Source organism: Typopeltis vanoorti, chromosome 7 (genome assembly GCF_054136105.1).
Source record: "Typopeltis vanoorti isolate ZY-2024b chromosome 7, IOZ_Tvanoo_1.0, whole genome shotgun sequence".
In the NCBI taxonomy this organism is placed as follows: Eukaryota; Metazoa; Arthropoda; class Arachnida; order Uropygi; family Thelyphonidae; genus Typopeltis; species Typopeltis vanoorti.
Genome location: NC_143555.1, coordinates 140,885,001 through 140,898,598, shown reverse-complemented (window position 1 = coordinate 140,898,598; position 13,598 = coordinate 140,885,001). Strand labels below are relative to the sequence as shown.

Below are 13,598 nucleotides of genomic sequence, written 5' to 3'. Positions count from 1 at the left end.
TTTGAATTATAGGCCAATCTGTATATCTGGAGTTGTGGTGAAGGTACTGGAGAAAAGATTGGTGAGAAGTAGGATACAGAAATGGGTTATAACAGCAGTATTCTCTGTGGTTATCAGAATAGGTTTGTCAAAGGGAGATCATGTTTTACCACCATACTTGTGTACTATAATAAGGTGACAAATACCTTGGACAGGGGAGATGCATATGCAGTAGTGTTCTTGGATTTTGTAGGGGGGCTTTTGATGGACTGCCACACACAACAAATTGTTAAATAAATTGAGGCAAATGGGATTGGATGATAGACTTCTGGGTTGGATGGCTGACTGGCTATCAGATGGTATCAGAGAGCTGTGTATGAGGGTGCAGTATCCCAAAGTTAGAAGGGTCACTGTTGGTGTGCTGCAGGGGTCAGTTTGGGACCATTGTTGTTCAATTAGTACATTGATGATATTGGGATGAGTTTAACTAGTAATATGCAGCTGTTTTTACAAATGCTGCAGGATTAGGGAGAGAAATGCAGAGTCAAGATGTTATGGCCTTGTAAGAGGACTTTAATAAATTGCATGAATGGACAGTAGTAAGTAGAGTAGTAGTAAGTAGAGCTATCGTACACTGTTGCAAGATGTAACAAGTTGCAAGGTTTTGGGGTTTGATAGCAATGATGGGATGCAGGGTATACTCTTGGTGGGGAAACTTTGGAGGTGGTGAGGGAGATGGGAGATCTGGGAGTGGTGGCAGACAGGAACTTAAAATTGGGGGGGGGGCACACATTGCACAAGTTGTGAAGATGGCACATCGGATAATGGCAGTGATGTGGAAGATCCTGACATGCATAGATAAAAAGTTTATGATGCCACTGCATAGGGCCTTGCTCAGGCCTCATGTGGATTATTGAGCACAGATTATTTGGTTGCCGGGTATTCATGGTGACAAGGATATGTTGGAAAGGGTCCAGAGAAGATTCACAAAGTTGGTCAGTAGTCTTTGGAATGTTGAGTGCAAGGACAGATTAGGGGAATGCAAGTTGCAGGGTCTCATGAATAGGAGGAAGAGGGGCAGATATTATTGGGACATATGGGCCAGTCTGGGGTTATTATTAGGTTGATGTGGAAGAGATTTTTCATAGAATTTTAGAGGGAGGGGGAACGGGAGGCCATTGCTGGAAACTGTATGGGGAGGGTGTAAGTGGGATGGGAGGGTGAGGAGAGGCAAAATCTTATTAAAATAAAAATATTAGGAATGATTAACTCTACTCACACATTCAAAAATGTGTGAGTAGAGCTAATCTGAAGTCATATGGTCACTTAAATAAAATGGGAGAGGAAAGATTAGTAAAAAAGATGTTTAATTCTAAGATAGTAAGAAGAAGATCCAACCAAAGACCTGGAACTATTGATGCGGTCAGAAGTGTCGTAGAAGACAGAAATATAAGATCTGACAATATCAGAGTGTTGATATGTGATAGACTAATATGGAGGAAAATTTGACAGTAGATTAGTAATAATGCAAACTTAATAGTATCCTGTATATTCCTTGAGGATATGTATCAAGAATTGGCAATAATGATGATCATGATGCATGATAATCATCCAAATTTTGATTAACTACAATGTAATTATGTAATTTCGAACTTAAGTACAGTTTCTACATATATCAATACCCAAAACATGTGGTAGCCAAACCATTAACCCACACATTCTCTCATATTCAATGAAAATTAAGCTAAAAAAATAATGGTAGAGATACTCTGATGAAAATTTTGAATTTACCTAATTTTTCTATGTTTTCAGTAAAACTCATAAATTCCACTATACATATCTCTCATCATGTAAATCCCTCATGAAAGAAGGTATTTTTGAATTGAATACTTGAGGTTCTTTAATCATCCCTGAGCATATTTTCTCAAGTAATATTAAATTTTACTTCAATGAATAATTTTCTTTATGGTTTGGGCACACGTACCTCCTAGTCCAAAGAAGATCCCAGCCATATGATATTAAAAGACAGAATCCCATGCTGGGGAGATAGAGAAGTCTTTCTGCCACCACTAGTCCTACTGGAAAGAACAAGTTGGAGGCAGGTAAGAAGGGAAATGACATCAGGGACAGACTCTAGGAAAGTTAAAAGAAAAAAAGAAAACATTAAAATATGAATTAAAAACATCATTAAAATATGAATTTTAATTATGTTAAAATATTAATTAATCACTTAATGCTTGTCTTAAATACTACATAAAAGTGGATAATTTTCAAACCATTTTACATCAAAACTGGTTTACAGTTTGACATAACTGAAACAAAATTCTTGCAAAGGTTCATAAACTCTCAGAATTCTTGCCTCTCATCAGCTTTCCAGATCTCCTCAAAATTATTTAAGAATTGTATATTAGTGCCATGTGTGTGTGTGGATAGAGGTTAACAGATATGGAATCTGTTAATATGATTTTGAAATAGCTGGAGAGTTTGCAGTCATTAGAGAATTTTTCATGAGGAAGGGATTAATCTCAGTTGATTTGAATTTACATGTTGGTTATTTGGTATTATGAATACTGACACAAAAAGAGCAATGTAATAATAGCAATTACATAATAATAATAATATATTATATTTAAAAAGAAATTATATCCTTGATTTCATCCATATTTTACCTCAGCATAAGCAATCAAAAGTTTGTAAACAAAATACAGCATCTCAGTTCATGACTAAAATATTTATTATTTTAGTCATGAAAATAATGTACATCTCTCTCTATATTGTATATAGAGAAAGCAGCTGACCTCATCAAGTTGTACTTAATATCTCATAATGTACATCACACTCCTTTCACAGTTTATGTATATTCCATATTTTATAACAAGAGCCACTTTTTCCAGGTCAATTTTGACTTTTATAGAGGTCTCATTGGTGAGTGCTAGACCAGAGATACAAAAAGATGAAAAAAGTATCTCAATGGCAAAGTTCTCTTTCTCCTGTAGAAGTAGCAAAATATTCTCAAATCCTGTGCATAGTAAGCACTCTAGATTTGTGATAGTTTGATATAAGTAGCAAATTGTACTATTAACTATCTGGATAAAAATATTGGTGATACACCATTTTACTGATTGACTTTGCATTAAGACTGCCAATGTGTGTGTGCCATAGTAATTCTTATACATGGAAGAACAAAGCTGCAAACATCATGTGCAGAAAATAATTTAGAGAAAATATCCAACCTAAGTTCCAACCACAAGCCATCACTTACAGTACTTTAAGAAACAGAAACAGAATAAATCCATGTGGCAATGCACTAAGCAGCAATGCAAAACTAGACAAATATTACATTTTATTTTTTAACCAATAAAAGCAATGGTTAACCAGGAACACTCCTTAATTTTCCAGACCTCATAGATATCACTTATACCAATATCTGTAGTGGGCATATGCACAATAGAATCCTTAAGGTCTGGACTCTACTCTTCACTGGTTTTTCATTTATGATAGAATATTATACATCTTTTTGCCTTAATTTGTAACCTTTTATAATGAGATGAAGGAAGAATAATGTTTCAGTTTTCCCTCCTTCCTATTTTCTGCTCAAATCCATTACCACCTAAGTGGCATCACAAAGGAATTTCATAGTCTTCAAAAATAATTAATTTGTTAACAAGTTTGCAATAAAGAAATTTAGAAATGTTCAAAAGGAAGACATTCTCTTCCATTGTTAAGTCCTTTTTGAACCATATTTTTTACTCAAGGTTCTGCTGAAATACCCTGCAAGATTGAATTTGATTACAAAAATGTATAAAGTGGGAGCTACTACTGATGAGACCTCAATAAAGGTTAAAACCGGTCTGGGTAGTGGGTAGTGACCCTTCCCATAATGCATAGCATTATTATTATTATTATTATTCAGGCCTCCATGGAGTCAAAAGACTCATCGTGGGAGGTCCTTCCTAAGAAACACAAAGTCTATCAAGACTCATCGAAGGGAGGTCCCCCACCTAAGAAACACAAAGTCTATCATACCACTCCTTAAACTCATTGACCGTTCTCGCTCTCACTACTCCATCAGGCAATGTATTCCATGGTTCAACCACTCTCCATGCAAAGAAAAACTGTCTGTAAGGATATGTGCTTTGCATTATGGGATACTAAGGCAAGTGATGTGAAGTCATTAGCCTCTATATACAAATTGCCCAGTCATGAAGTTGCTTCATGTGCAAACCTTTGTTTGCTTACACTTGGATAAAGGATTAAACCAAGAATATAATTTCTTGACATCTTTAATTTATAGTATATAGTAAAGAACATACAGCACTGCAATCCATCAAGTTGTCACCTGTTACAGATCCATTCACATCAAATATTGAGTAACTCAACCAGAAAAACACCAAAACAAAAAAAAAAGGTAGAGAGAGAGAGATACTATCAGATAAGTGAGATGTCAACAAAAGGTGACCTCTATAATGTCACCAAAGTGATATTATAAAGCACTGGCTAACCCCCCCCATCCAATATAAAAAAATAAATTATTATTATTATTATTATTCGTGACACCTCCAAGGAGTTTGAAGACTCATCGCGGGAGGACACCTACTATACAACACTCATTCTCCACTACTACACCAAACCTCTACTACCAATCACCTACATCAATGCCATCTACTGCCCACCACCACCATAGCTAGTATTTTTGTCTGTAAATTGCGTGTGTTCTAAAGGGCTGATTTGTATGTATGTGGGATGAAAAATCCGAGTTTCCGGGAGAAAAAACCCCTGCTACCTCCATATGAGATCAGCTAGCTCACCTTCAATTGAAAAAGTCCATATAAAGATTCCTCCCGTCATGACAAGAATCGAACTTAGACCTTTTCTAATCGAAGGGTGCAACGTACCATCATTCTTCCAATTGCACTACGGAGGCACTTAAAGGATATAAAAATTTCATATAAAGAAAACAACAGAAATAAGAGTAATAAGAAAATTAATAAAAATAAATTTGCCGAATAATATTAATAATACCTTCAGGATTAAAACAATTGTAAATAAACAAAAATTACAAATTAGACAAATAAAAATCACACTTAAAAAAAGTTAAATGCCAACCTGGTTGGCCAAGTGGATATGCACACCAGCTCTCCAACCAACAGATCATTGGTTCGAGTCCCACCATGGGCATGAGTGTTTGGTCTGGATGAGTTTGTATAGCTCTTTGAGTTTATAAAGGCTTGACTTAAAAAAGGAAAAATCTCAATACCACAATTTTCAAATACCAAAAAAAAACAGCATTTAAAAAACTCATTCAAGCACAACATAAGCTTTCTAAAGCCATCATATGCTTTCTAAATATGTGTAAACAAATAAATAATAACACACACAAGCACCATGATTTCAAGAACCACCATTCTGCAGGCTTACAGCCCTTGATAACTAACTTGATCTTTTAAAATCTACTACTACTTATAACCTCAACTAAACCAAAGAGTACCACAGTCTCTAGTGCCGATAAATGCAATCATTCGGTTGGAAAAAGCCTCAGTTCGATTCTCATCATGATGAGAAGAATCTTTGCATGATTTTTTTTCAAATGAAGGTGAGTTAGCCAATCTCATACAGGGGTAGCAGGATTTTTTCTCCCAGAAACTCGGGTTTTTCATTCCACGTACAGGCAAATCAAATCATCCATCAGAACAGACAGACGCAATTTACAGACCAAAAATATGGTTGGTGGTAATGGTTGATAGATGGCATTGGTGAAGGTTGTGTGTAGTGGGAGAATTAAGTAGTAAGAGAGACAGTGAGGTATTTGTAGCAGAGTGGAGTATAGTGCCCTCCCCAAGATGAGTCCTCGGACTCTTTGGAGATGTCACGTAATAATAATAAATCTCCAATTAATATACAGGCAGTCCCGGGGTTTCTTGCGACCCGACTTACGCTGTTCCGTACTTATGAATGGGCTCCCCATAAGGATAATTAATAATTTAATTAAATTAATAATTCGGGGACTAGTTTCCTTTGTGCATGGTAAACAAATCCGCACTTCGCTGCATTATTAAAGCAGCTCTTCCCATTATTTGGAAGTCAAATTTAAGGACCTGGGTCACACTTGCCATGTTTGAAGATTGGTTCTTGAACTGTTTTATTCCTACTATGGAACGTTATTGTTCGTAAAAGAAACTTCCCTTTAAAATTCTGCTTTTGCTAGACAATGCTCCTGGACATCCAACATCTTTAGATGACCTTAACCCTAATGTAAAGGTCATATTTTTACCACTCAACACTACAGCCAATGGACTAGGGAGTAATTTCTGCATTTAAGGCTTATTACTTATGGCATACATTCCTGCAAGTAGGAATTCAGGGCTATGGAAGATGATGTGATGGCCTTGAGAGACTTCTGAAAGAATTATAACATCCATGATGCCATCAAAAACATTGCTGATTCTTGGGAGGAAGTGAAGCAATCAACAATTAAAGGGGTGTGGAACAAACTGTGCTCTCAATTCTGTGATGATTTTCGTGGCTTCATAGAAGACATCGAACAAAGCTGTGGTGGATAGGGATAATGCACTGCAATTGGACATCAATGAAAATGATGTCAGTGACTTACTAGAGTCCCATTCACAAGAATTAACTAATGAAGACCTTATGGAGATAGAGAAGCAGCTGATAGAAACACAAGAACACGAAGAATCAGAAGATCCAGAGCCAAGAAAGTTTACGACAAAAGAATTAGCGGAAGCCTTTTGTCTCAATGCTAAGCTTGAGGAACAAGATCCTAACATTGAGCAGTTTACAATGTTAGGACCATTTAGGATGAAAGAAAGAAAAAGCTGTGCAAACAATCTTCGATACCTTTTTCAAGAAACTGACTTCAGCGGTAAGCTCCCCTCCTCCAGAAACAGAATCAAATCCTGATTCTGCAGCACCAGGTCCATCCTCTTGAGCACTTCTCCATCATCTTCTGATTAATGTTAACCTACCTTCTTGCTTCGAAAATGCCCCTTCCAGAAAGCAAGAGATTGATGCAACCTTTAATATTCTTTTTTGAAATTTCTCCTATCTTTGTATAAGTTTGTTTTTATGTTCTGTTTGTTTGAATTAAAAGAAAGGGCACAATAGTTTCTGTAACTTATTTTTACAGTACAGGGGTATTATTATTATTATTATTATTATTATTATTATTATTATTATTATTATTACAGTATTACACTGTATTATTATTGCCATATACAGGGCCGTCGCCAGATTAGATTGCACCCTGAGGCAAACAATTAAATATCACCCCTGATGGATTATAAGACAAAAATATGAGAAAATCTCCAATTGCTATTTGGTTTTTATTACAAGAGAAACATTAATGCAAAACGATTACATAATAATATTAATTAAATTACTTAAATATAAAGAGCCAATAGGCTTCATTTCGGCGATATAAACATTATTCAAATTAAGGGGATATTAAATCCCACATTGTTTTAAAACCGAATAAGAAACTCAAAGATTGGAATCAGAGAGTTTCATGCCGAATATAGTAAACTATAAAAGTATTGGCGGTTACTAGCGTGAGCTCACGCTAGTAACCGTCGATACTTTTATAGTTTACTAGCTCAAGCTAGTAACCGCCGATACTTTTATAGTTTACTATATTCGGCATGAAACTCTCTGATCCCAATCTTTGAGTTTCTTATTCGGTTTTAAAACAATGTGGGATTTAATATCCCCTTAATTTGGTTAATTAAATGTTTGCTCTGCAGGGATATCGCACAATAAAACTGTTCGTAAGCTCTTCTAAATTTAAATGATAAGCTCCACCTCTATTGATATAGTTGCTAGGCCAACCAATCTTTCTTGGGTAATTGCTGTTAGCAAATAATTTTTCATCAGTTTAAACTTGGAAAATCTTCTTTCTACACTTGCTACGCTAACAGGAATTGTTAGCGTAGCGACAGCGCCATGAGACAGGCTGCCTCAATGCTACACTCTGTCGATGGTACCAGCCATATATGAGTCATTATAGTATTGTCAACACATGTGCGCTGTTCATCAGGGATCCAAGTTATGTACAAATCCGACTTAAAGACGTTCTCAGGAACATATCATTCGTAACCCAGGGGACTGCCTGTATTACCACTCTTTCACTTCTTAACCTCAAATCTCTAATTATTATTATTATTATTATTATTATTTTACACCTCCAGGGAGTCCAAAGAGACTCATCGAGGGAGAGTGTGCCAACAGCATCGAACGATTGGTCCCCTTCCAACTAACCGCGCTCAAACTTACTTAACTGAGCCATTAGTAGCAGAGGCTCTACCAATCAACCAACCTTTGCCGGCATGACATGCACTATCCTAGAACTTGCACCTGCAGTCCTTTAGAAACTTCACAGTTTAAAGTGAGTAAAATTAACATCCTACCATGGCTGGCTAAGTGGTTAGTGTATCCACACTCCAATCAAAAGGTGTCAGGTTCAAATCCTACCATTGGCACAGGAACATTTTTGATTGTCTTTGAGTGGGGATTAATTTCACCAACTAGTGTGAGACTACCATCTTGCTTAATAGAGGTCTGAAGTGATTTGGAAAAAAAAGTTCCCTGTTTGGTCTCTAAAGCAAGCTTTCTGGATTATGTAGAAATAAATAAAAAATATTAGAAAACAATAAAAATAGAAAAATAGAAATTCTTAGCCTATTCACTATAATAAGTTTATAACCTTTTGTAGGTGGGAGTCAGATAATAAAAAAAAATAAAATAAAACTACTACTTTCCCATTAAAAAAGGACACTCAACAGTGTCCTTTGTTAATGAATTTTGGCCATATTCATGCCCAAAATTCAGAATATACAGTACAATTTCTAATATCACTTTCTAATAGCAAAATTATTATTGCTTTCATTATGTTAGTAGAGAAATCTTCTGACACTGTTTCATTTCTCAAAGGAGCACAAGCTTCTTATGCTGGTGAAGAAAAGGAGAACGGCCTGGTTGGTGTATATGCTCTCCAGCCGAAAGACTGCGGGTTCGAATCCAGCCATGGGTATGGATGTTGTGATTGTCAGTGAAAATACTAGAAATGCTGATCAGCGGTAGATGGCATTGGTGTAGATAATGATGGTAGTTACGGTTAATCGAGTGGCGAAGACAGAGAGTTGTAGAGCAGATACCCTCCCTTGATGAGTCCTCGGACTCCCAGGAGGTTTAAGTAATAATAATAATATTGTAGATAACCGGCCGATTTCGGAATTGTGGACTTGAATATGAGTTTCTTCCTGAGGGAAGAATTAAAAAAATCCCTTCTTGCCAATCAGTTTTGATTATAGTCTGATTTCGCAGAATGGAAGTTATCTCTAATGGTACTCAGACTCCAGTAAAATTTTATTTTAATTATTTAAAAAAAAAAAAAAGGCAGCAAAGGTTGGTCGATAGGTAGAACCTCTGCTACTAATGGCTCATGCAAAAAGTTAAGTAACTTGAGCGCGGTTAGTAGTTGGAAGGGATCAATCGTTCGATGCTGTTGGCACACTCTCCCTGGATGAGTGTTTGGACTCCCTGGACCTTCACATAATAAAATAAATGCCGATTCCTTTTTTCTTTCTTTCTTTCTTTTTTTTTTTTTTTGTTGTTGTTTAGGAGGAGACATAATTACAAATCTTGTATACGTAAACAAGCATTGCCGTAACTAGCTTTTCATGGGTCCTTTGCAAGATTTTATTTTTGGCCCCCTTTTTTTTTTGGAAAAAAAATATAAAAAACAAATACGATAGAAATAGATCTGTTATTTTTTAATTTTTAATTTGAACCAAAAAAGTTACAGAATCGATCCCAACGGCAGCAAAATTAAAATTTGAAAATGAAAATGTAATAAATGTTTAATAAATAATAATATAAATATTATTATTATGTAACACCTTCAGGGAGTCCAAAGACTCATCGAGGGAGAGTGTGCCAACAGCATATCCTATTTCAGCCCCCTCCCCTCTCGTCCTGGGACTGTGCATCCGTTGCACCTGCATAGTTACGGCACTGATTGTACATACTATTTCTCTTATCAGGGCCGGCAGAAGCGGGTATGCAGAGCATGCGGGCACGGGTCATAAATTCATTTTTAAGAAACAAAATTTTTATCATAAAAACAAAAAATTCTTAGAATGATCAATATTAAAATAAATAAGGCCAGATACACTGAATAAAAATTTTTAAAAAATTGTATATTGCCGGCTGTTTACAATTTTGCAGAGAGAGCAGGCTAAATGCTTGCCTCCAGAATCTAAAGTGAAATGGTGAATGGTTTTTATGCGCAGAAACGAATTTGTGTACAAAACATTTATTGCTACGTAACCAGCCACATGGTACTGTAAAAACTCGATTGTAGCTTAAATATTCCAAAGCACATTATATTCGATTGTTTACTTAGGTTAAGTCCCATGTTAATACTGTAAAAATAAACTTTGTTTGTCTCTGTATAGTTTGTTTTAGATGTTAATGTAAATAACACTGGAAGTTAACTGTATATACTGCTTTAATAAGAATATGTTAGTGTTAAAAATAAAGGCAATGTTTATATCGCCTAAGCTGCATGTAATAGATCTACATGGCGGCATTAGAAATATTGTTATTAAAATTTGTTTGTATGAGAAAGGCTTGCAAGCTCTAAGTGTAAACATCTGCTAAGTCAGTCAGAAAGGTTCAAACAACTTTCCGATGGCCGGTAACTTAAAATTAAAAGAAAGCAGGAGAACAAAAGGCGTGCCGAACTTGAAACTTAAGATGAAAGAATCATACTGATTCTTTGGGGGGTTGCCAAGCTTCATGCAAGGTCTCAGAGGAGGTATAATAAAAAGGGACTGAAGCAAACAGAAGGGAATGCACAGATCCAAAGATTTCTGCAGAAGTAGAGGGGCCCAGGTTCCAGACATGTCCACAGAGAGAGAGACAGGAGAGGCTGCCGGTTCCAGACGCTGTCAAAGAGGAGGCAGCTCGGTTCCAGACATTGCTAAAGCTGCCCAGTCCCAGACATTGCCGACGAGAGACAGAGCTGCTCGCTTCCAGACATCGTCAGAGAGCATCCCAGATCCAGACGTTGGTTGAGAGAGGAGTTTTCCGCTTCCAGAAAGGAGCTTCTCGGTTCGAGACGTCGCTAGAGGGAAACAACTTCTAGGCCACAGAGAGGGCTTTCAAATTGCTGAAAGAAGGTCCCAAACGCCGTAGAAGAGAAAAGTTGCCAGTCCAGAGGGATCCTGATTGACAGGTGACAACAGTTTCATTTTGCTTGTAGGCGGCATTTTCAGTTTCTTAGAGGCGGCAATTCAAGCTACTTGAGACGGCAGTCGTCCAGGCATTTTCGGCAAGCTCAAGTAGAGGAGAAAAGGCAAGGCAAATTTCCCAAAGTACCTTCGCTCGTAAGTTTTTCTTTTCGCCGTGGGAGAATAACATTTTTCCGGAACCGTACGAGTCCCGCTACATTCCCAATTGATATAGCCGAAGCCAAAATTCCAGATGAAGATCTGAGATGAAAGAATTGCCCTAGAACTTTTAGTGAAAGACTTTTAACTAATTGTGAGATACAGAGCCTTTGTAAGTTCAAAACTTTTTTAATAAGTTTTGAACTTACAAAAGTTCAATAAGGTTAAGAAGTGTCCTTAAGAGAATCAATTGACATGTTAGAAGTTGATATCAAATTTGTAAAGATAACTTAACAGAGAGATTTAGGTAACCTCTTTGGGAATAAGCTTGGAGTTTAATAAGTAAAATTTGTAAACTGAGAGTAGATAACGTTTTGTGTTAAAGAAAGTATTTTAAAGTTGAAGAAAAAAGGTTCAAAATTTTGCTAAAGAATTTTTATAGAAGGATAGAGAAAACAATCTCCCTAATGTTTAAATTCGTGTACATTTCATAGTAATGAAATAAATGTTATTTGACTTTCTTGTAAACATAGCATGTAATAATATAAACAAGAGATTCTGAGAGAGAGAAAGCACACATAGCTACATTAGAATAACGGAGAATCAAGTATAAATAAAGAAAAAAGACATCACAAGTAATTAATAGAAACTACAAGTATACAAAGTTAAAATAATAATAAAATTTTACAATGTTGCAGTAATGACAGGATAGCAACAGTAGATTTATAACAACGCATCTGAATAGGCTACTGACAGTGGCAGAGTGCAGGCTATTGTTTCGTCTCTGTGTTGTGTTGTGTAATAATTTCTTGTGGGTATAAAATAGAAATGGAATCAAAAATTTAAAAAAAGTTATCTGGTGCACAAAATCATAAGCGTCATGCTGCGAAAGAAACAGATGTTAAGAAACAAACTGGGGATCTTAATAAATTTGTTAAAATATTAAAATATTGTGATGCAGATTGTAACCAACTCGATACATCAGAAATCAGAGTTGACGAACCGTGCACATCATCCACTTTGAATGAAAGTACTATTATAACTGTTGAACAAGATAACAAGACGCATGATTTAAGTTAAAAACAGTTAAGAGAAGATTTAGTTGTAGTTGACCACGAAACTAACACATTGTTAGTCTCTGTAAATTTAGAACATCCAGGTGAGTGGGGAAATATTGATGAAAAATTATGAGTTGTTTTAATTGAAATGGGGCCTGTTCAAAAGAAAAATATAATATATCCCAGAGATACATATGGTTGTAAATTTGGCGACACGTATTATAATAGAAAAATGGAAAACGGTGAACTTGTGCCAAGAACATGGCTCATTTATTCCGAAACTTTAAATTCTGTTTTTTGCTTTTGTTGCAAACTTTTTGCACCTACTGAATCAAGTAGTCTTATAGAAGGTTATAATGATTGGAGAAATGTTAAGTACAACTTTGCATAGACATGAGACTAGTTTAGCTCACATGAAAAATTTCTTAAAATGGAGGGAACTTGATAAAAATTTAAGAAACAAAACTACTATTGATGCCAGACTCAAAGCATGTATGAAATGGAAAAGAAACATTGGACGAGTGTTTTAGAACGCTTGATTGAAATTATAAAATTCCTTGGTAGCCAAAATGTAGCTTTTTGCAGATCATCTGATAAATTATATGAAAGGAATAACAGCAATTTTTTAAAATTAGTCGAACTATTTGCGAAGTTTGATCCTGTTATGGAAAATCATGTTGAAAGGAAGGACCCTACAACGAAACAATAGAATACACTATTTGAGTAAAGACAGTCAAAATGAAATATTGGAAACTTTAAGTAATGCAATCAGGGATACATTTTATTATCAATTTGAAAATCTAAATATTATTCCATAATTTTACACACCTGATGCAAGTAAAAAGACTGCACACCTGATGCAAGTAAAACAGAACAAATGACTATTATTATTCGCTTTGTTTCCTGTGACAATGGAATTGTCAAGATCAGGGAAAACTTTTTAGGTTTTGCAGATATATCAGATTCCACAGGACGTGGTTTATGTGCAACAATAGTGGAACAACTGGGAAAACGGAATATTCCCATTGAAGACATGTGCGGTCAAGGGTATGACAATGGAGCAAATATGAAAGGGAAAAAATATGGGCTCCAAAATTTGCTTTTGAACAAAAATCCTCGAGCTTTTTACATGCCATGTGCTGCTCATACTCTAAAT

At 35.8% G+C, this 13,598-nt stretch overlaps 1 protein-coding gene across 1 annotated transcript in view; it reads right to left on the bottom strand.

Moving 5' to 3' along the window:
* LOC150105132 (protein O-mannosyl-transferase Tmtc3-like) overlaps nt 1–13,598 on the bottom strand; it is a 318,113-nt gene that overhangs the window by 220,900 nt on the left and 83,615 nt on the right. The window contains exon 5 of the mRNA XM_090395125.1: nt 1,964–2,112. Within this exon, the coding sequence (XP_090251251.1) occupies nt 1,964–2,112 (149 nt within the window). The remainder of the gene's footprint in view (nt 1–1,963; nt 2,113–13,598) is intronic.